We start from the raw sequence: 24,754 nt of genomic DNA, 5'->3' as shown, positions 1-24,754 counted from the left end.
TCCCTCTGCGTTTTCCATCCCACTTTGGTTTTCCTTCCCATGAACAACGAAGCTACCTCAAGGCCACAACAGAGATAAAAAGACATTACAGTTCATTCTTCACTTTATTTGCATGTCCCACAATGACTCCTCCCAGCTACTGAATTCAAAAGAAAAACTGCAGTTCTTCAGTGTTAGCAGTAATTTAAGATAACAATCATTTCTTTTAAATGTCTATTTTACCCTTCATTTTAAATTGCAAAGTATGTGTTTACATGTTTATATACAAATAACTTCAAAAACGAATTAACCCCAATCTTGGTCCAAGAGTTTCCACTTTAACCAACTGAGCCACCCAGGCGCCCAAGAGTTTCCACTTTAGAAGTGGGATAGTTCTATGCTATGTATGTCTTCTTCCAAAAAAGTCTCTTAGGACTTGGTGAGTTCCAAATAATCGTTTGCAAATGGCTCCCCTGTAAGTTTAATGGACCAGGTACTTAATTTCCGAGTAAATCAGAGGAAATATTACAGAACATGCTTTGTACAATACAGCACCACTACTGAAAATGGCTCGGGGTTTTGTAATCCAAGGTTCCGATTTAAAGCAGAAATATGTGGCATAGATCGCCACAGCAAAGAAGTGTCCAATTAAAATGAAAGGGTTAGGAGACAGGCTGTAATAGAAAAAAAATATATGTATTAGTAAGACCCAGCAATTAAAATTTACTCATAGAAAGGTTCTAATTACGTATCATCTATAAATTTAGCTAAACATACATTGTACATTCTAGACGACTCTGGAAGCTTGTGTTGCCTACGCTCTGATAGCAGGGACAAATAAATGTTCTTACAAGAAACTCCTTAGAATATACCCCCGTCTGTCAGAGAAGCCAGGAACTCTTCATAGTCTGCTTGACATAAACTGTATGTGTGGAGCTGTTTTCGTTCACTAATCTTGAGATCTCCGCCTGAAGTGACTGGATGGCCTGACCTATGGGAGTCTTAGGTTTTCCAAAAGGTAGCAGTATTGACATTCAGATTATAAATGAATGAGAACAGACTTAAAGAATTGTACTGTGCAGACCTTTCAAGAATAATTCTATGTATGTCTGCACTGTCAAAACCATTAGTGAGTTTCGCAAGTCCCCGCACCTTAATCGAAGTAAATTTTAAATACAAATTCCTCTATTATCCATGGCTCCCACCGATCAGATCATGTGGTCAAACCCACCAGCAAAAAACAAGCTATTTTAATCAGGGCTTTAGCCTCATCTACCACCAGCTTCTGTTCAAAACTGTTTTCCCAGAAGTAAAACACAGGGCTAAATTTCTTTTTTCATTTCTCTGAGCTACCTTCTGACTGGGATTCTAACGGACAAAATATAGAAAGAAGAAAGACTTGCAGTAATTCACAAACTGAGCAGTCCGAAGAAAATCTGAAAGATCTGGTTCCTCTGTGTCATCAAAACAACTTACACAGAAAGCAGCCCAACAGGACCAGCAACACATTCTCCACCAAGTTTGAAATAAAGAAAACAGGCTTTTCTTAGTTGATGGAGGGAATCTAAAATAAAATTTGGAAGTTAAAGTTGTTTAAAAAGTTGTTTAAAAGTTATTTCCTTGACTGTGTTGTAAATTCATTAAGTGATGCAAATATTCTGTAAATTCTTTTTTTATCAAAAAACACAATTCTAGAAACCAAATTCCCAGGCTCTAAGATACCATACCCAACCTATATTTCTGAGCAGTAAACTCTCAAGTAAAAGGATAGCTGTGAATAGTAAACATTAACAATGCCTTAGATGTGTATAGTTTTTCATAATTTCAAAGTGACTCATTAAACCCTCACAACATAGTATTATCAACCAACAATTTTTTTATTTGGAATAGACGTAACAGGTAAACTTACCCCAATAAAACTCTTTCTTCCTCTAATCTTTCATAATGTAAGAAAATCAAGAGCTTAGGAAAGCTTAAAAAGAAGCACTTAGAAAAACTCAAGACTTGGTTCTTTTCTTTTTACTTGCCCACCCAGCCATTTTAGCTTCCATGCCAATTAGCAAGAGAGGTTTGACTGGCAAATCACAATCAATGAGTTGGTTTTTTTTTTTCTTTTAGCAAGAATAATGCATACAGATAGGCTACAGAAGGTATTTGTACTATATTATCTTTTGTACTCAAGTCACCAAAGCATAGATTGCTGGGACCCTGGCCAGTTCACAGAAGGAGCTTTGTTGTAAATATCTGAAGTAATAGGACTGGAGTTACATTTATTCCTGAACAAACCTAAACGTCCAGTTTCGTTAACCTACCATTAACCACCTGTACACTGCTAGGCTTGGGAGGTGGCACGGTTGCCTCTTCCTCCATTTCTAATACAGCCTCTGCTAAGTCAGGTTTTCCTTAATATACAGAATGACCGCCACTTTACAATATAGAAACAAAAACAAAAGCATGGGAATATTTCAAGTGAGTAAAAGGTAGATGCATTCTTCTACTTGTGCATTGTAATAGGAGACAAAATCTAAACTTGTTGTGAAGCTCGTATTCATTTTATATAATACTATTTTGAACAGAAATTGAAACAAGTGTTCAGGAAGAAAAAGATTAAAACTATATTACATTTGAATTCACCGGCAGAAAGAACCTGCATCACAACTTTATGCATTTATGGATATATATAACCTGATCTGGACCAGAGGAATGAATAAAGATACATTACTGAAGTGGTGCTGGGAAGGTTGTCTTAAGCCTTCCACACAAAGTGGTGGATACATGATGATTAGAGGCGCAAAATCTTGCGCAAGGATGGAGTTACAAAGGGCCGCCACTTGGGAGTCAGCAGACTCAGGAAACATGGCTATTTCTGGCCTAATGACTAACTTGTTTATAATTAAGTTCCCTTCCTGTGCTAAAAATTTGCAGTTCAGTAATTTTCATTAAAAAATATCTATACTTACCATCTGTGGCAGAAAATAATTCATAAAGAGCCTGAGCAAGGATATTCACAACAAAGGAGTGAGATGTTTTTCTCGCCCAATAGAATGATTTTTTGGCCTAAAAAAGAAAAAGATCACTTACTATATGGTAAAGGTGGGGGGGGGGAGCACAAATTAATGTTCATAATCCCCTCAAACTGATGTTTATCCTGAGGATCATCTATAAGTAATTATGCCTTATATTTATCATTTACATATACACCAAAACATCTCTGGAGGAATGAGTTCCAGAACTCTGAAGCGAAATATCCGATCACTATGAGCAAAGTGGTCTGTGCAAACCAATGTGACATAATATTCAAACATAGAAATTCAGAAATTCTGTGAGATTTGTGGGTTGCACAGGCTCACAGGTTCTCTATGCCTGAACAAGACTGCCTAAGAACCAGGACTTAGGATCAGGTTCCTGGGTACAGATCTCCCCAGTAAGGCCCCATTCCTCTTAGGCCCGGAAAGAAATCTACTGAGACATTTTTGTCAAAGAATAATTTAATATCCTACCTGGAAAACAGCTGCATCATCATAAAGGTCAGGGATACCCTTTAGCAACTTTCTCCATAGTTTCACATCTTTAAAAACAACAGTCATTCCTCCTCCAGTAAGAGGATGCCTCATATTATATGCATCTCCCAAAACAAGAACACCTATAATGAGAGAATTTAGATTATGATATCACATCCTGGATGCATCCCTTAAGACAAAGAAAAAAAAAAACACTGTTAATTAATAAACATTGTGAATGTGAACCAGAAAATGAGAATGTGAAAATACAAGGGAACAAATCATGACTAAAATCTGTTGAGACAAAAATTCAATTAGTATTTATTGGGTACCTAACAGGTACTGGATACTAGGGACACAGAACAAGGACATGGTCCCCACCCTCATGAAAGTCACATGGGAATCTAAGGTGAAGTCAAACAATGCCAAAATATTTTTAAGGCCTCTTATGTGAAAAAAAAAAAAAAATTGGCATAAAAAGCAAGTCTCCTTACAAGGGAAAAAATGGAGAGGTCTGACATTTCACAGCCATATTTGCTGCCAGCGCACCAGAGAGAAATGTCTATACAGTTCTAAGAGAAAGAAAGGAGGCCCCAGGAAGATGATAGCCAGCCACATTGTAGCTGGAATTAAAAAGCAATTATAAGCAGATATTCCAAACCTATCCAAAGTTAATTTAGAGGAATAAGCCTTGACTGAATCTTATCTGAAAATTAGCCCCTTGATGCAAAACTGCAGAAGCAGAAATGCAGCTCTCTAGGTGCACTTCCTGAGCTGCCTAAGATTCCCGGGTCACTGTCAGCCTGGTTAATGACCTAACACTTACAGTGACATTTCAACAAAGCAGTTATTTAATTTAATCCAAGAGAAATAAACAACCATTATAATGTTAAAGGGACAAAATTATGGATAATTCTTTTCTGCAATGTCACAATATGCTACATTTATAACTTATTATAAAATACATATAATAAACATTAACTTATAAAAAGGAAAACTTCTAAATATTAATTCAAATTCATGTATGACTCTAATATCTTCACTAAAAAAACCACAAGCAACAAACAGCTTTTATTCCTTCCTCTCCATGGAACATTTCTAATTCCACCAATTACTGCTGGCATGTTGTTTATATCCATTTGGCATTAGTGTCTTCATTCTGCTTTGCATTAGTTTATTTATAGGATTAGTAGTTTACTATGCCTGTTCTTCCACAGCAAATTCAATCTGTTTATGTTCAGGAACCATAGTATATCAACAGCTCCCATTCGGACCTCTCTTTGGAGCTCCACACTCACATTTTCAATGGTGTTCCACACGTCTCCACTCAAATGCCTCACTGGCACTTCATACCCAATATGTCCAAAAGTGAACTCATCACCTCTTCCCACACTTCCCTAAACTTATATTCCTTTTCCCATATCTCCAATATCAGCAAATAGCTGGCAAAGTTACCTAAACCTGAAACCTGGAATCCATCAAGAGGCCTCACTCTCCCTTACTACAATAGCCAGCGAGTCACCAAGTTGCATGCATTCTACATTCTAGAGAGTACACAATTCTATTCCCTACTTTCCACTTCTATAGCCACAACCCTAGTTCAAACCTTTTATCACCACTGACATGGAACAATTACATAGCCTTACTATAAGCTTTAGCCTGACCTGTCCTCCAAACCATGCTCCACAACGTATCAGAGTAGTATCTCTAAAATAAAAAGCTAATCATGCCACTATCTTATTTAAAACTTTTCAATGAACTATTAGAAACTAATACATGAGTTCAGCAAGGTTTCAAGACAGACGATAAATATGCAAAAATCAATTGTATTTATATACACTAGCAATGAAGAATTCTTAAAATGAAATTAAGAAAACAAGTCTATTTACAATAGCATAAAAAGGAATAAAATACTTGGAAATAAGTTTAACAAAAGAAATGTAAAACACTCTGAAACTATAAAATATTGTTGAAAGAAAAAAACTCTTACTACATTTACAGTCAAATTAATTTTGACAAGAGTGCCAAGACACTTCAATGGGGAAAGAATGGTCTTTTCAACAAATGGTACTGGGACAACTGGATATCCACATACAAATGAAGTTGAACCCCTTCCTCATACCATACACAAAAATTTAACTCAAAATGGATCAAATACCTAAATATAGTAGCTAAAACTACAAAACTCTTAGAAGGAAATACAGGAGTAAATCTTCATGACCTTGGATTGGGCAAAGACTTTTTAGATATGACATCAAAAGCACAATTGACAAAAAAAAAAAAAAAAAAAAACATAAACTGGACTTCATGAAAATTAAAAACTTCAACCACCATCACCATGGAATGAGAGTTTTTGCAGATCATTTATCTGATAAGGGGTTTATATCTAGAATATATAAAGAACTCTTACAGCTCAACAATAAAAGTTTTTTTCATTTGACCAATTAAGAAATGGGCAATCTGAATGGACATTTCTCCAAAGAAGAAATACAAATAAATGTCCAATATGCATATGAAAAGATTTTCAGCATCATTATCCATCAGAGAAATACAAATCAAAACCACAATGAGGTATCACTTCACACCTACGAGAATGAGTATGGCCAAAAAGACAGATAATAACAAATGTTGGTGAGGATGTGGAGAAATTGGAACCCTCATACATTGTTAATAAGAATGCAAAATGGGGCAGCCTCTCTGGAAAACAGTTTGTCAGTTCCTCAAATAGTTAAACAGAGTTACCATACCCAAGAAAAGTGAAAATTAACTCCACACAAAAACTCATATACAGATGTCCACAGCAGCATTGTTCATAACAACCAAAAGTGGAAACAAACCAAATGTCTATCAACTGATGAATGGATACTTAAAATGTAGTATATCCACACATGGAATACTATTTGGCCACAAAAACAAATGAAGGACATGCTGCAACATGGATGAACCTCAAAGAAGCCAGTTACAAAAGATCCACTGATTGTATTTATAGGAATGTCCAGAATAGGCAAATCTATAGAGTCAAAAAGCAGATCAGTGGATGCCTGGGGCTGGTAGTTGGGAGAAAATGAGCAGTGACTGCTGATTGGTATAGGGTTTCTTTTTGGGGTGATAAAAAGGTTCTCAAATTGACTGTCATGATGGTTGCACGTATCTATGAATATGCTAAAAACTAATAAACTGTATAAACTTTAATGGGTGAACGATATGATTTGTGAATTACATCTCAATAAAGCTATTAAAAACAAACTTCTCAATGACTTTCCACTGTCTATAGCATAAATTAATACCTTACCTTTCTAAGGCTCTGACACCTATCATGCGCTCGCTCCAGCCATAGGAAACTACTGGACTTCACTGAAAGTGCTATCATTTCTCAGCCCTCCTGGCCTTTGCATATATTGTTCCATCTACTTAGAAGTCCCTCTTTCACCGTCCACCTAATGAACTCCCACTAATCCTTCATGCCCCAACTCCAGTTTTATTTCCTGAGACACGTCTTCCCCAATCACCCTTCACAGTTCACAAGCTCCCCCCTGCCCTGTGCACCCCTTCACAGTGAACCTTGTGGTACCACGAGTGGGCTTTTACTACAGCATTTATCAACAGTGTCCTGAAATTACCAGTTCATACCCCTCACTAGAAAACTGCCTTCTCTAGATTTAGGACTATACTTAACTGTGGTAGCCTCAATAACTAGGATAATGATGTATACACTCATTATGAAATAATCAAGACATCATAAAACTAATTTTGGTGTAATGTGTTCAAGCACAGTAACCAATTCTCTGTCCCACATAGGATTCCCGTATTACATAGCATAAATCCCATCCCATATTACATTTGGAATATTTGGAATATTAAATTTGAATATTTAGAATACCCTTTATAGAATCACTCCAATAAAATAATACCTCGCTTGTTTACTGGTGAGGAGGGAAGAAAGCTTGCCGGCATAGATCTCAAACGGGAATTCTGAGTGGCTTCCAGGAACGGGTCTTTGAGGTGGTCTGCAATAAATCCCACCCCCACCAGATAAATGGTTTATAAAATTTCAATTTCTAATTAGCACATGTTCTTCTCAAGTCTAAACAAATACCTTCTATCATATTACATTACATATAATAATATATGCACTATATATGTTACATATATCTTGTGATAAGTCAAGAACTAATTATTTTATTAATACAATTGTTCATTAAGAACCTAGTTACTATCAAAAACTAATGATGTAATGTATGGTGATTAACATAACATAATAAAAAAAAAGGAAGAAAAAGGCATAAGATAGTAATAGGAAAAAAAAAAAAGAACCTAGTTACTCATGCTAAGGAATGACTAAGGGATCTAAGAGAAATTTAATGTAAATAGATACACATACAGCTGAATGAACAAAAAAGCTAAGAAAAGTGAAGCAAATTCAGAGATGAGACAGGGCCCCACCTTCCTCCCAAATGTTAACTGCCAGGTATCATATTTAACACTTAAATATACAAGCGTCACCGCCATATTCACATACTAGCAATCCACAAACAGCAGGAGGGTATGTACGGCAGAAAAACGGTAAGTTGTGGAGAGCTCTACTTTTCTGAGCTTCAGTTTCTTCATCTACAACATGAAATGCTTGGAAGAGCTCATCTCTGAGACACTCCCCAGTTTAAAGTTTTGTGCTCCTACTTGTATAGAAAATGAACTGTCTTTTCATACAGTTCCCATTGTAATCTGGGAATACAGGAGCAGAATGCCTAAGCTGAAATTGTTCCATCCCAACAAGGAGAATTTCAATAACCTAACAAATATTAATATAAACCTATAAATGGTTTCCGACCATGATCTCAGGGCAGTCTGTTCTAAACCTCTGGATTGAAGAGGCAATCTACGATAAAAGAAAAAAAATGCTAAAACTATCACATTATTGACTATCTTTTTCTTAAATGTGAATAATTCATTTTTCCTCTGAAAGCTTCAAAAATGGCTTATAGTCTAAGTGCAAATGTATTGAAATGTTGAAAAGGTCATTATTAAAAAATCTAAGTTGGGGTGCCTCAGTGGCGCAGTCGGTTGAGCATCCAACCCTTGGTTTCGGCTCAGGTTGTGATCTTAGGGTGGTGAGACGGAGCCCTGTGTTGCCCAGCACAGAGTCTGCTTAAGACTCTCTCTCCCTCTCCCTTGGCTCCTCCCCACCTTGTTCATACGATCTCTCTCAATCTGTCTCTAAATAAATAAAATCTTTAAAAAAAAAATCTAAGTTACTCCATGTATACATTCATATCTGTTAATATTCTGTTATTAAACAGAGTGCTTTCACTTAGATTAAAAAATATCTTGAAAAAGAAACAGAATTTTTAAACAAAATATACTCCTACCAAAGACAGTTTCCTATTACTATAATCATATAATTGGCAAGCAGGGTTTCCCTTCAATTTTATCAATATCCTTAATATTTTAATTAATATCTTAAATGTTTATTTACTTTTACTTACATCTTCCCATTCTCAAAAAAAATGCCAGAAAGTAATTTTTTAGGAGTGTTTTACAAATATGTCTGAAATCTCATGAAGCCTTACTGTATTCAACTCCAAACTAAAAATGACCTTGAAGACCGCTTACAGCTCTCATGTTCTGAGGATGGATGGATGAGCCACACGCCTACCCTCAACCTGACTCCCCCACTTACTAACAGTTTATCCTTGGAGGAGCTTACTGACTCCTAGTTCCCTCAGCAATAAAATGGGGATAATGGTAATGCCCTACCTCAGAGGGTGACTACGTAGATAAATGAAATCAAGTTTGTAAAGCACCTTATAGTAGATATTCAATAAATGGTAGCTACCATTTCTACAAAAACCAAGCGCTAAAGTAATAGGAGAGATATTTTAAGAATTCAGAGATCTTACATCTCTATCCAGACTACCTAAAAACGTACCATTTTCCTCAATATTAATAATTATTCTAAAACAATGACTTAATTATTAATATGAAAAAATATATTGAAACTATTTTCTTTTAATTTGGAGATTTTCATATGTGCTAGTTAAACAGCTCAGCTCCAGTGTATCTGACTGGGTGCATTTTTACCTGCCATCCTTATCTCTGGCCTAGTTAAGACCCAGCTTTAGTGAGAACTGGAGATGGACAGCCTTTTGTGATATTTACTTTCAGACCACAGATTACAATGTGAACGAAATCCTATTTCTTACCAGGTAATTGTGGGTAAATTTTTTCAGCCATGTGTTCTCTTAGGTTTCTGGGCATTTCTCCTCGAATGTCAACAAGTACTCGAGTTTCATCAGATGAAATCTGGTAGATAAGAACTGGACTTGGATTAGCCAAAATAAGTTCAGCATGATTTGCTTTAAACTGTGGTACATTCTAGAATAAAACAAAACAAAACAAAATATTCTAATAATTTTCAAATTCCAAGTTGCTTTTATTTTTCTACAATTACATTCCTACAGTACCTTCATTAGAAAGCCAACAAAATGAGATGAAACAGAAACTTTATTAGAGATCAGGTTTTTCCTGAATTTGGAAAAAAGTCCATCTGCAACAATAGTCAATGGAGCGTGGAGTTCCTACAACAAAGATAAACAATGCTCAGCTAAATGGTTAGAAATACACAGTAAAACGACCATTCTCTTAAAATGTGCATTCTTGTAAAATATTTACACATTTTATTGGACAACGTTATACAGGGTAATGAGGATTGCCTGCCTTCGAAGCACTACCATCCAAACCATCTGGGATTAAAGCTACACTTTGATCAACAACAGGGGAAACAACTACAAAGCAAGTGTGGACCACAGAATATTGAATCTCATCACAAAGTCCAAGGACGACTCCACGTTTATTCTAGAATTTTCTAACTTCATATAGTGCTTTCAATCAGTGGCTAGGGCTTTGAAGAATTTTTGTATGCATAGATGTAGGTCTCCATATTATCTTGCAATCACCATCATTAGAGTATATTTCTAGGTGGTGACTCCAGAGATCAGCCCAGAAATGCCAACAGATTAGCCTCTCACTTTCTCTTCTCTTACTAAATCGACATGAGCAGGTCCTGGCAATTATTTTACTCTGCTATTCCCACAGAGATTCTCTTACTTTTCCCTTTCGGATTAAAACAATTGTTTCATTTATCCTCATCATTTTTTTTTGTTCCAATTTGTCTTTTTATTAAAACATGAGCTAAATTTAAGAAATTAGTCTTTGGACTTTATTTCCCAGAGTTGTTAGAAGATCTAAATGACAATATAACTCATTATGAAAATATACTGAAAAGCACAAGAGCTGATATAAAATGGTAAATCAAGATTCCAGGTATGAAGGGATTAGAGTAAGTGAAGAATGAAACCAGTCATTTCTTTTATGTTGAATCCTTCCTTTTTTCACCTTCCAGGTCCCCTCTGCTTCTCTGCACATGTATATTTCTCGTTTCGGTTTAATACTGCTGATCTAGTGGTGATTGTCTACAAAGCTGTTGTACAGAGTTCTGAGATGCTCTAAAGAGTAATGTGTTGCAGTCTGAAATTCACCCTGCAGCAGAGGGCTTAGACAGAACTCAGTCTATTAGGTGAGTAAATTGGTGGGCTTACTTTTCAAAGGAGTAGGGGAAAAAGGAGGAGAAACATGTCTTGGGAAGAGCTAAGATTTGCTATCTCTCACCTTGATGTCCCCAGTTTCTTTATCCCTGTACTGAACTCCTATCACAGCATCATCTTCTTCTAGTAACTGTAGCACGATGCCTTCAATAAACTTTGTACTAAAGGATAAACAGAAATAAATTATATAGTAGCACACTTGGACAATTTAAATAATGAATGACGAATTCCTTATTCCTTATCTCCAGTTACAAATGGGACTCACACATGTGCACACACGTATACAGGAAAGGTCCGGAATGACAAAACGCAAAAACATTAATGGACTTTAGAAGTAAGTGTGGCTTTTATTTTCTAATTTCTTGAAATTGAATACATATACACTAATGTAATGATTTTTAAAAGTATTTTTAAAAGCAACATGAGATTTTTACCTCAATTCATTAAAAAAAAAGTACATGCAGAGAAACTTTACACACCACACAAATTCATACAGAGATGGGAAAATATTGAATTGGGAGTTTATCCACCAAATTATCCAGAGTAGTTACTTCTAGTCAGAAGAATCATGGATAAGTTTTACAGTCTTTGTATTTTTGTGCATTTTCCCATGTTTCCACAATGAACATATTCTACTTCCACAGATAGCAACTCTCAGTCCTAAGGGTAAGTCCACTCACTTCTTCACTTGCTTTGGCAATACTTAAGCCCTTGTTAATGAGATGAGGGTTCTCATGTGTAAAACTTTCTCAATTATAGTGCCAAAGGGCTAGGGGCAAATAGAAGTTAATAATTAGGAGAAGAGCCAGTCCTGTCAGCTGAGGGTTTTCCCCTGAAGTCTCTGTTCTGACTTTTAACAGAAAATACCGTGAGCACAAACCCCAACTCCCAAATAGGCAGACAAGGCCTTAACCCTTGGTTACAACTGCATCCTCTAAATTCCAACAACATAAAAAAAAAAACCACACAATGTATGTAGTCAAAGGAAAAATCTCAATAGTTTTGTCATTCAAACGGAAATTCTCTACATGATATTGTCAACAAAGGCACTGAAGATCTAACATTCTTCTAACTTACAGTTTACTTTAGAATACCTATGCTCCAGCCCATACCCAAACACTTATGACAAAATTGATGAAATAGTATTTGTGCAAAGGCCAAGTTTAAATGTGTTTAACATTCTAAACCTGCGCAGTCTTACTTCGGCTCTGCCATAGCTGCTTTCCGCAGACCCATGATGAATCTTCCGTGATGGAAAGCTCTTCCACTCCGCACTTGACTGTTTTCAGACAGAGGGTAAGGAATTTGAACCTCTGATGTGCTTTCCTGATCATGAATTATGTAGCCATCTACCACCTGGGCATCAATACCTTCCACTGCATCTACAAAACAATTCAGTTCAAAAAAATCAATTTTGTTAACATGCCCAGAGTTATATGAGGCACCAAAGGATAAGGAGGCATCAAAAATGAGTCTCTGTCTTCATAATGCGATGAAACCATTGCGACAACTGGACATTAATATAACTATTTCAGAAATCTTAATGTGTCTGGAAGACAACCACTTAGCAAATCTGTAAAACCATAAAAGATTAATATTTTATTTTTCCTAGGAAAAATATTAAGACCCTAATAATAATGGGTGAAAAGTTCATGGGTATTCACATTAAGCAATATGGAAATATTGAACATAGCAGGGAAGGGAAATGTTCAAAACCTGATTTAAAAAAAAAAAATCAATGAAATAAATTAAAACAGTAAGATACCAAATCTATCAAAATTGCTGGTGAGATTATAATAAAACTGATAAATTTACTGGTTTTAATATAAACTAAAAACATTTTAGAAAGTAACTGTAGCACTAATTATCAAGAACCAAGAAGAAGTTAGCATCCTTTGATGTAATAATCTTTAAGTCTTATCAATTCATCTATCATTCATCCTAAAGATATAATTTTTAATTTTTTTTTTAAAGATTTTATTTATTTATTTGACAGAGAGAGACACAGCGAGAGAGGGAACACAAGCAAGGGGAGTGGGAGAGGGAGAAGCAGGCCTCCCGCGGAGCAGGGAGCCCGATGCGGGGCTCAATCCCAGGACCGAGATCATGACCTGAGCCTAAGGCAGACGCTCAACGACTGAGCCACCCAGGAGCCCTAATTTTTAATTTTTAATAATTTTTAAGGTTATATGCAAGAGTAAGTTCACTATAGTGTTATCTCTAATAAAGAATAACTGAAAACAACCTAAATATTCATCTAAGTTAGAAAGAGTACATTATGAATGTCAATTGAGAATATACCATACATAGGCCTAAAATCATAATGGTTAATATATTAAGGTGAAGTACATTAGAATAATGAAATGGATGAAAGAAAATCTTCATAAACAATTCTATCACACATCTAGGCTAAGATCGAAATAAATTAGTTTTCTGATATTCTTTTTAATGGCACTTAGAGTGCAGGCAGGCTCAAGCTGGATGAATATTGTCACACATCTGACCCAGAATCAAAACTAATTAGTTTTTCAGTATGGTTCTCAAATTATTACAGTTAAAATTCAGTCAGAGATTCAGTACACAGATATCCGAAAAGCTGCCAATTTGCAGTGTATTCAATTTGGATCTCAGCAAACTGCCAATCATTTCTGACCTAAATATTTGAAACCCATCTGGTATTTCTATAATGCTTTGTCCAGCTACTGAGACAGTTTGTTTTTCTTAACCCATAACTATATTACAGAAGTACTTGAAATGTTTAAACTGGCCAATTTTAGAACACACCAGAAAATGTAAAAAGTATAGTAGCACAGCAAAATTTTTCCTTGGGTAAACTATCTTAAGGTAAATAAGGTCTAATTTAAGATTTCTTAACATCTATCTGTCCCTATCTCACCTTTATTGATGAAATCATATATGGCAGACTTTGAACACTTTTACTTTCTTAAGCAGGCAAGAAGACAGTACCCTACACTTCAATGAAATTCATGCTTCATGAATACTAGATGTTAATAACTCTGAAGCCAGATAACTTAGAGCTATCACTATCTATAATCATAAAGCTCCACACTTAAGATATTAAGACTACTGGTCAACATATCAGATAAAATGACATGGAAAACATTCCTCTGCAGAACTGCTTGCTATAAAAAGGCAAGTTAAAAAACAAAACTAACAAGGAAAAAACAAAAAACAAAAAACCACCTATACTAAAAATGGAAAGCAACATCAAAGTCAAACCAGTGAGCAAGTTTGAAAGGCAACAGTATAAAGGAATCAGAACCACAAGCCTAAACGATTGGAGTTTTAAGGGCCACTCCTGAACAGGAGGTAGGGGCCCCCATGGCCAGGGACAAGGAAACTTAGCACCATTCATAAATTTGTCAATAAAAGAGAAACCACAAAAACTCAATTCAATACCCTGAGATAAGGTATGGAAGTAAGCCATTCACCACAGGCTATGGGTGAAGTCATCCATAAAAAATCCAAACATACCTTGTGCCATGACCTGGTATAAAGTCTGAACCTCAAACTAAGTATACAGTGCATAATAAAATAGGTATCATTTATGAAAGCCCAAATATAAATCAGAGCCAAGGAATAAATATAGCAAAAGACATATGAGATTTATGAAACATTATTTAAATGCATTAAAGACCTAACTGAATGGGAAGCATACCACATTCATGGATAGGAAGTCCAAGTCAATTATTCCAAAACTGAGCTATAGATTCAGTGCTATTTCAGTCATAATCTTAACTGTTTTTTTTTTTTACATCTAATTCTAAATTATATATAGAAAACAAAAACACCAAGAAAAGCCAAAATAATCCCAAAGAAAACAACATGGGAAGGAGGTTCCCCACTAGATATTGACTTAATATAAAAATATAACATTTAAATTATAGTGTATTAATTTTAAGAATTCTAGATATTTAGCTTAAGCCATAGGGCAATCAATTATTAAAAACCCATACTCAGGGGGCACCTGGGTAGCTCAGTCAGTTAAGCATCCAACTCTTGATTTCAGCTCACGTATGATCTCAGGGTCCTGAGATCGAACCCCGTGTCAGATTCCATGCTCAGCATGGAGCCTGCTTGGAATTCTCTCTTCCCTTTCCCTCTGCCCCTCCCCCCTTTTGTGCTCTAAATAAATAAAATAAATAAATAAAATCTTTTTGAAAATTTAAAAATAAATAAAAACTCATATTCAGGAAGAATGAGTCCATATTATATTAAAAAATCATACTCCAGGGGTGCCTGGGTGGCTCAGTCATTAAGCATCTGCCTTCGGCTCAGGTCATGATCTCAGGGTCCTGGGATCAAGCCCCACATTGGGCTCCCTGCTTGGCGGGAAGCCTGCTTCTCCCTCTCCCACTCCCCCTGCGTCTCTCTGTGTTAAATAAACAAATGAAATCTTAAAAAAAAAAAAAATCATACTCCAAAAAGTAACTATTCCAAGTGTTTCTATTATCCACATCTCATCATACCTCAGCGGAAATTAATAGCATAATAAATGTTAAGAAGGACTCTTATTTTTTATATTAAAGGTTTTCATGGTATGTGGCCTGGCTAAAATACTTTAGAGGCTCTCCTTACTCTTGCATAACATATAAAAATCCACTAAGGCTTGTTTCCACAACCTTGGTGATGTCCCCTGAAGTTAGATCTCTAAATATTCTATGTACAGTCATTAGTTGGAGAGCATTTGTGGTTGCCTGATGTTCAACGATAAAAGTAACAAAGTACTGTCTCAAGATATTGCCACATCTGCCTCAAGTGAACCTCTCATGTAAGGTGGTAATTAAGAAACCTAAAAGGTCACAGATGGAACTTCCTTTCTTCATAAACACTCTCTCCACCTGGATCCTAGACCCTGCAGGCTTTTGCTTTTCCTCCACACTTCCTCAATCCCATCTTTTTGACTCCCACTCACCTCACTGATCTCTATACATCAGAGTACCCCAGGGTTCAGTCCTGGACCTCTCCTGGTAATGTCTTCTAGTCTTGTTTAAATACCATGACTCCTCTTTTTCTCTCATACCTAACACCTGATTCATCAGCAAATCCTACTGACTTCCTTCAAAAGGCGTTTCCAGAATGTGACCACTTCCCACCTCTCTACTACTATGACCCTGTTCCAAGCCATCAACTCTCACTGATTCTGCAATAGCCTCCGATCAGGTTCCCCTGCTTCTGTCTTGGCCACTTTATGATCTACTCTTTTTTCCTACAGAATAACATGAATACTTCTAAATAATATTTTTAATCACACTTCTAAAAAGTGAGATTGAATAACTCCTCTTCTTAAAATTCTCCAATGGCTTCCCTTTGAACATAAGCCAAATCCACGTAGCAGGCTACAAAATGCTACGGATTCAGCCCCCATAATCTGACCATTATTTACCTCTTCTCCCCTTCACTCACACTACTCCAGTCAACACTATTCTCCCTCCTTACTCTTCAAAGAATTTGTCTGCCCGACCCTGAGATCATGACCTGAGCCAAAATCAAGAGTCAAACCAATCAATTAACCAACTGAGCCACCCAGGCGCCCCCAAAATACACCTTCTTTATCCTTACATCTACATCTCATTACTGCCCTATTTCTGTTTTCTGTTACAGAAAAACTCAAGAGTCCTTTTCTAGTCTCAAAATTTTTTAACTCCACTCACTTCAGTCTAGGTTCTATCCCCACAACTCTGCTGAAACACCTTGTCAATGTCACAAGCAACCTCCAAATTGCCAAATCCCATGGTCATTCTTCTATACTCATCTTACCTGAGCCTTCATTAACAAAGCATGACATAGCTGTCCTTCCCTTTCTTGACACATACCCATTCCTTCCAACTAGAAACATTCTCTCATGGATTAAGTGGCACCCAACCCTCTGGCTTTCTTCTGCCATTTTGCCAGCTCCCTCTTGAACTCTTTTTCAGGCTTCTCTTCTTCTGCCTGATCTTTAAATATCAGTTTCCCATGACTTGGTTTATTCTGTCTTCTCTTTTCTCCCTACATGCTCTCAATCACTGTTGTGGCTTTTAAATACTATAAATATGCTGACACCTCTGAAATTTCTAACTCCAGCCAGCCCAAACCATTCCTCTGCACTCGAGATTCATATATTCAACTTAACTTCTCCACTTGGATATCTCAACATGTCCCGCAAATTACCCGCAATGGCTGTTCCTCTCTAGGTCTCCTTATCAACAAATGATACCAACATCTTAACATAATAAATGTTAAGAAGGACTCTTAATTTTTTATATTAAAGGTATTCATGGTATGTGGACTGGCTAAAATACTTTTTTTTTTTTAAATTTTATTTATTTATGTGACAGAGACACAGCGAGAGAGAGCACACAAGCAGGGGGAGAGGGAGAGGGAGAAGCAGGCTTCCCGTGGAGCAGGGAGCCCGACGCGGGGCTCCATCCCAGGACTCTGGGATCATGACCTGAGCCGAAGGCAGACGCTTAACGACTGAGCCACCTAAGCGCCCCCTAAAATACTTTAGAGGCTCTCCTTATTCTTGCATAAACTAAACTGCCAAACCAAAACCTAGGACTCATTTTTAATACCTCCTTCTCCCTGATATCTCACACTAATCCTAGAGTAAATCATGGCATTTCTGTCTCTTAATTTTAACATCAATCTGTCCACTTCTCTTTATATCCTCTGCTACCATGCTAGCCCAAACCACCATCATCTGTCATTGGCACTTAGCAATGAGTTCCCACTAGACTCTTTGCACTGACTCTTGCTACCCCACTGCCACAATCTTAACAGTTTATTCACCACATTTTATCCACATATTCTTTTAAAACAGCATTCTACTAATGGCAGGGTGTGACTCAATGGTAAATTATGAAATGAAATTCAACTTGTGAATCGTGTACTTGGGTAGAATCATGACAAGTATTTAAAAAGTAAAATAAAACAAATTTCAGTCAAATATATGTATGTATGTGCTGGATCAGGATGTAAAATGTGTTTGTTATTGTGAGCAGATGTCAAAGGTTTGAAGCCACTTTACACAGGCATAAAGCAGATCACACCACACTCCTGCGCCACCGACTGCAGAGCCCTTCGTGATGTAGCTGCCGCCTCTCTCTCCAGCCTTAATCGCAAGCCATTCTCCCTTCCGCATCACCCAGTACTTCCTAGCTACACTGCTCTCCTTTTCGGCTCCTTGAATAAAACAGCAAATACTTACATAGCGCCGACTATATACCAGACACTGTTCTGAATGCTTTGTGTATATGAATTCGTTTCATCCTCATAATAACCTCTGAGGCAAGGACTCACATAAAATGCCCATTTTACAGATGAAAAAACTGGTACATAATAGGTTGAATAACTTAGCCAAGGTCATACAGCTTTTTAAGTGCCTGAGCTGTTAATTCAACCCCAGGCAATCTAGTTCCAGGATCAACGCTCATAATTCCTACACCATCCTGCCTACCACATGAGCCAAGCAAGCTCTTCCTCAATCCAGAACCCAGGCATATTTTGTACTCTGAGAGGAGCCAGTGAATCTGCCTTGTTCACCAGTACATCCTTGGTACCAAGTCCAACACCTCCCCCAGAGTAGACAGTGAATAAGTATCGCCGAAATGAGTAGTCTGTGTTTAAAAATCATTGGTTTAACAGATAATACTTAAATAAAAGATTCTATAAGAGGCACATAATAAGTACTTCACCAGTGAAAGTTCCCTTCACCTTTCACTAAATTTCATGCCTTCATTCTAGTTTTCCAATCTTTAATTGTGACCGTTTCTGGTTTTTAGCCACTTTACTATATCTCCTCATACACTAAATGCTGATTTTCTTCTTTGCTCTCATTTTCATGCAGATTTGTTGGTAAATAGTAACTAATATCTTTTTACCAGTTATAGGATAGTCTAAAGCGAAGAGTGCTTGCTTCTACCACATAACTCCTAAAAATTAATATGAACCTACCTTCAAGACCAAGGTCTTTAAGGACATGATAACCACCCGGTTGCAGAAATTCTCCAACTATCCTGTCGGGCTCTTTTAAATCTCTCTCAATTACTGTCACCTTTCTTCCATCTCTGGAAAGCATGGCCGCCAAAGCAGAGCCAACTACACCAGATCCCACAATGATAACTTCTGGATCATTTTGAAAAGATACTGAAGAGGCAGCTGCTCCTATTAAGGTTGTTTCTGAAACACTGGTTCCTTTTTTGTGCTGTTTAAAAAAAAAAAAAAAGAGTTAATTATATGTCCACATTTGCTATCCTACTACTATATACTCTGGACTTTCCCATCTTGGGCAAAACCTACATCACAAACATTATCAAACCAAATGCACTGCTATGTTTTTAAATCCAGATCACATATAAAAACCAAGGATATCAGAATATTCAGTTAAATAAAAATGTATAATAATATCCTAATAAAATTAAACGTGTATTCCATTTTCCACATATATTTAGAAAATGCTATTATACAGACATATTTAGAAATACACATGAGGCTAAATATAAATAATGTTTACAAGGGGCTCCAAAAACTTATTATAGGGAAAATTCTATCATTAATTACTCAATTCCTCAAATACATTCTAAGCATCTACCAGATGCAGATCCCATACAGCTTCTATTTCAACTTCATGTTGCAAACTATTCAGCACCTTTTACATGTTTCCACTATTTATTTTTATTTTCTCCTTCTGGATTTTCATCTGAAAAATCTATCTTACCCTAAAAAATCCCTTTTATATAACAAAAAGACTGTCAAATCCTGGCTATTAATCTACTAATTGAGAATTATTTAACTCAAGAAAATTCTGAAAGGACAAAATAACTCATCCTGTCCCTTGGGATTTGACCCGTTCACATTTAAGTCCTTAACATATAAGAACATATTTAATTTGCCCCATCTTGACACTCTAAGAGAGCCTAGCCAAACAGTTGGTACATTTAGGAATAAACATCAAACATATCACTAGTTAGGCTGACGATAAAAACTTTATTCATAAGATTATGAAAAAGACCTGTTTTGAGAGATTTATGCCACTGAGAATTAAAGTGCCTGTTGGGTTTTTTAATATGAATAATTCAGGGTTAAAATAAGTATTTTTTTTTCTTGGTATGTGGATTGACAAACATAAATACATTTCAGATACAGAATTGCAAGGAACAATCTTCTTTGAGTTCTCTGGCCATAATGATTAAGACAAGCCCAAATGCCATTTTGAAGGGATTTTAATAAAAGACCTCAAGCAAAAAGGAAGGAAATAAAACCTAAAATCTTTTAGAACTTTGATTCTCTGTGATTTTAATATGCACCCAGTCTTCCTTCAACTCTACAGGGACTGGGGCCTTGTCCATTCCATTTTTTATAATTTCTCTTAGAGAAATTACTTTTTTGTCCTTTACCAAGAGAAGACAAGAGTCTCTTCTTCCCATAAGTATCTCTTAATGTCCAGAATAACTGACTATATTTAAATTACTCTTCCAAAAGCAAGATAAAAGACCTCTTTGCCATCTTAGCCACTTTTTATTAGTTTTTCTTCCTAAGTTTTCCCTGTTAAACACACACACACACACACACACGTATATATATACACCCAATCCTGAAAGGGGGACTTGTGTCACCCAGAGAATGGTCAGTAAAAGCACTGATGGGAACTTAATACTCAAGGAAGAGTCTACCAACTCCCTGCTGTTTAGGAATAAGCAGAAAGCCTGATGCATTCACAAAATGGAACCAATCATTGATTGCTGGCAATCCAATTTTCTCTTCCCAAAAGTGTCTCAACATGACATGATGTAATTGCATTCCAGGCACCTATACTAGTGTTCAATGTCCTTGGCAAAAGTTACCTCAGATAACACCAAAGATTTCAAACTGAGATGAAGATTCCCTCTCCCTCCTTCCCTACTGCTCCAAGCCAGACCCACCATTACTGCTGCTCCAAGCACTAGTCAAAAGGCTCCTAACATGTACTAGATGTTATTAGATGTACACTACCTCTAAACTAATAACAGCTACTATTTACTAGTCGGTTACCGACCACATTCAATCATTTAATTCCTTAACTAACAGCAAGACTGGTGCCATCCCCATCTAATAGAAGAGGTAACTGATTCTTACAGAAACGAAGGTCTTGCCAAAGGTCTCACAGCCAGAAGTGGTGGAACAAAAATTCTAACTCAAGTCCTCCCTTCTATAAACCTGGCTAATCTGTACTGTGGCTACAGTAAAATAATCTAGATCTAGAACCCTCAAGGAGTAAACGTCTTGGCTTCCTACTGTAGCCTCTCACCTGAGAGCCCTGCTCCCATTCTCGTGCCCCTGCCATCCACTCTCCTCCCACCAACTGGAAATGCTTTCTAAAAAGTTAAAATCAAGTACTGTTACCCCCTTGCTGACAATCCTCCAGGGCTCTTGGGAAAAAGTCCAAACACCCATGGCCAACAGACCCTAAATGTTCTGGCTTTGAAGCCAGACCTCTTCTCCCTCATCTACCATTGTCCTCCTCTTGCTGTCTTTGCAGACATAACTTCACAGGTGACTGAAGACTAGCCTCAGAATTAGGAACATGACTAAACTGTGGGCCTTACTCAATTATCCACGTGATTCAGGACATCCCTGCACTGATTTACGCAAGGCCCCACGGACATGAGGAGAGGAGGGGATTTTGCCCAAGACTTTAAAATGCTGAACTAATTTTTACTCCACCAGCCTTTGGAATTGTTCTTTCTGTTACCTTCCCCAGCCAGCTGTCATTTATAAGCACTGGACTTAACCTGCAGCCGGTCTCTTTCTCCTCAGGTACAAATGCAATCCTTACCCAAGGATTTCAGTAAAACATTTTTTTCCCAATCGCAGAAAGTGATTCTGTCCTCCTTCAAAATTAAATTCTAACATTTCGTTTCCCCTTTCATAATCAAATCGATTTCACATAGCATTGGCTCAACCAACACTAAAGGAAACAAATCTTTTCAATCACTCCTCACAGTGGCAAGGAGGTAGCCAAGGAACAGTCAAGAGCTTAAAAAAACAAACAACACAACACAACACAACAATTAAATGAGAATTTATCATACCAGAGTATCTAAATTGCTGCCTTTTGGCCTGTAGAGAAGATGAAAATTTACATTTGAGTGATCCCAATTCTAATTTTTAAAAGAACACGCTCACTCGTTTGGTCACTTAAAATTCCACCTACCCTCCTAGACCCAAGCTGCTCTTTATTTTCTGATCCCGAGGGCGACTTGGCCCAGAAGAAGCCAATGAAAGGCAAGGCCGACAGAATCTCCGAGAAGAGCGCGAACTGGGAGCCGCTCTGCTGGCGCCCCAGGAGGGCCCCGCTCCGGTAGCGACAGCGGTAGGAGAGCACCAGGCCCAGGGACAGGAACACCAGCACGCACAGCAACAGCTCCTTGTTGGCAAAGGAGACGAAGTCTCCGCATTTCTTGTAAAAATACGTGAAAGTGGCAATGCCCAAGAAAGTCCACATGGTTCAAAGGCTCCTCCGGTGTCCCCGGGTCAAAGCTGAGATCCTCTTTTTCTCGGTAGGGTTTTGGTGACTCGAGGTTCTCCCCAAAATGTGTCACCAAAAGGAGCACGAGGAACCGGCCAAACTCCAGCAAACACCGCCACAGGATTACAATTCAAATCAGAGGAACCTCCAAAATCCTATCAAGTTGGTATAGAAGTATGGAAAGAGGGGAAAGGTGTCCGGACTTAGAAAGCAGTATGAAAAGATCGCCGGCTCCAACAGCTCCCGACCAGACTCTCCTCTTTCCAGCACTCCATTTATTTCTTCTGGACGGGCTTCTCCCGGGTTGCTGCTGGTGGCGTCCCTGAGAGTGATGTGGGCTCGCCGTGCAGTAAAACTGTCCTCGCTCACCTGCAGCAGGTGCCCTTTCAGAAGCGGATGGGGCTATGAAAGAAACGTCTGGGCGCGGCCTGGCCGGGAGGGGAGCGCGGAGAGATGCCGCCCCGCGCCGGGACTGCCTCGGACTCGAGACTGCGGCCCCCGCGCACACAAGCGCGGCCGCTCCGCAAAAGCTCCGAGTCACCAGCCCCCAAACCTTCCAGTCCGTGCCTCCGTTTCCCAGCCGGTGAACGGCGGTCTCCAGGGAGCTTCCTCAGACGGCGGCGGCCCCTGACGGCCTCCTCGCGGGAAGCCGCTGCCCTCCCCGACCCGGCGCTTCGGCAGTAACCAGAGTAACCACCACGCGCCCTTTGCTCGCCGCTCGCCCAGCGCGCTCCGACGGCCGACGGGCTCCGCCCCGGCGAGGAACCACGAGGCGGGGCGCAAGGGCGCGATCCCGCTCCGCCCTGCGCGCCCAGGGCGCCCGCCCCGCCCACCGCCGCCGCCGGCCAATCAGGGCGCGCACCGCGCGGTAGGCCGAGATGGCGCTATGCCGCGTTTGGCCAATCGCGGGTACCGCGGCCCGCGCGGCGTCGCCGGGTGAGGCGCTAGGGCGATGTTGCGTGGTGTGGGGTGGGGGCGTAGGGTGGGGACCTGCCGCCGGCTGGGCGGATGGGAAGGCGCTAGCTGCCTGCGAGGGGCCGAGGGCGCGGAGGGGGCGGAGGGGGTGGAGGGGGTCGTGCCCTGGGTCCCGCGGTCAGATTACCCGCCGCAGCCCTGGCCGCGGGGGTCCTACCCGGGAAGAGGTGGAGCTCGTTCCGAGGAAACCGCTGCCGGGAGTCACGCCGCCTAATGTCGGAACGGGGCCAGTCATCCCGTGAACATTTACCGAGCGCTTACTACGAGGCCGGGGTGTCCTAGAGATGAATCAGACACAGCCTTTCGGAGTTGTTATGGTACATCATTCGGTATATTATTATGAAGCCATTAAAAACCTCATAATCATTTAAAACAAGTAAACTGGCAATGACATAAGATTAGAGAAAAAAAATCAAGACACAATACTCTATACAGACATACACAAACACTCTGTATAATCCAATTCTTAAAAATATTTATTCAGATATACACTTAGAAAAAGGGCTATTGGGAAAGATCCCAGAACTTTCGTCGTGAGTTATCTCTGGAAAAAATGATCACAGGCCATTTTCATTTTGGTCTTCATACTTTTACATATTTCCTACTTTATACTTCTCTGTATATTTTACAATTAGCAATAAGTATTAATGTTTAGAAAGTAAGCTATTATTTTAAGGGGGAAAATCTTTCACCTGTGTTCATCCAGTCTAATCAACTAGTATTTTCTTTAATCTATTTATCCATATGATGTAACATGGCTCAAAATTGATCATGATCCTTTTTCAACCAAAGCATCCACTTCATCCCGCACTGTGTCTAGTCCTAGAACATCTACTGATTTTACCAGGCATGCAATGTTAGATCACAAACCTCGCTGTCTTAGCACTACCTTATAAGCTACCTCTGCTTATAAGTGGCAACATGCCCTTGAAGTCCTCCCAAGCATCATGTTTCCATCTGGACCTTTATAACCAAGTGTTTGGACCATCCTAAGCCTTGACTTCATTCCTACTTCACTGGGAGGGGAAGGAGGGAAAGGGAAGAAAAGGGGACAAAATAAAGGGTAGAAAAAGCCTAAGTTTGGGTTAGAATATGGATGGACAAGGCAGAAAAGGTTAGGGCCAAAGAGGTAAAAGAGAACAAAAATGAAATAAAAGAGATGGGGAACTAAAGGAAAGGTCCCTTTT

The 24,754-nt window shown here is 38.6% G+C and overlaps 1 protein-coding gene across 2 annotated transcripts; it reads right to left on the bottom strand.

Annotated features, from left to right (window-relative positions):
* Positions 1-85: 85 nt before the first annotated feature.
* Positions 86-23,393, bottom strand: SQLE (squalene epoxidase). 2 transcript variants are annotated; one of them, XM_032415473.1, is made up of 11 exons: positions 22,278-23,392; positions 19,040-19,289; positions 12,282-12,462; positions 11,145-11,241; positions 9,941-10,054; positions 9,680-9,851; positions 7,391-7,486; positions 3,480-3,622; positions 2,940-3,036; positions 1,456-1,543; positions 86-653 (listed from the first exon to the last, which is right to left on the bottom strand). In XM_032415473.1, exons 1-11 carry the CDS (start codon positions 22,566-22,568, stop codon positions 461-463), a joined length of 1,722 nt encoding a protein of 573 aa, XP_032271364.1. In that variant the 5' UTR covers positions 22,569-23,392; the 3' UTR covers positions 86-460. The 2 variants fall into 2 exon arrangements, with proteins under 2 accessions (XP_032271364.1, XP_032271366.1); XM_032415475.1 differs by lacking the exon at positions 7,391-7,486 and having other exon boundaries at positions 22,278-23,393.
* Positions 23,394-24,754: the final 1,361 nt, after the last annotated feature.

This window comes from Phoca vitulina, unplaced genomic scaffold (genome assembly GCF_004348235.1).
Source record: "Phoca vitulina isolate PV1807 unplaced genomic scaffold, GSC_HSeal_1.0 scaffold18, whole genome shotgun sequence".
NCBI lineage: Eukaryota > Metazoa > Chordata > Mammalia > Carnivora > Phocidae > Phoca > Phoca vitulina.
This window is presented reverse-complemented; position numbering and strand designations above follow the sequence as displayed.

What these genes read in the sequence shown, in the direction of transcription:
- SQLE (XM_032415473.1), bottom strand. Translation starts at nt 22,568, where the DNA reads ATGTGGACTTTCTTGGGCATTGCCACTTTCACGTATTTTTACAAGAAA. An exon ending in AGCAGCTTGGGTCTAGGAGG is followed by an intron (nt 19,290 to 22,277) that starts GTAGGTGGAATT and finishes TTTTTTAAACAG; the next exon opens with CACAAAAAAGGAACCAGTGT. An exon ending in AATTTACCCACAATTACCTG is followed by an intron (nt 7,487 to 9,679) that starts GTAAGAAATAGG and finishes GATTTATTGCAG; the next exon opens with ACCACCTCAAAGACCCGTTC.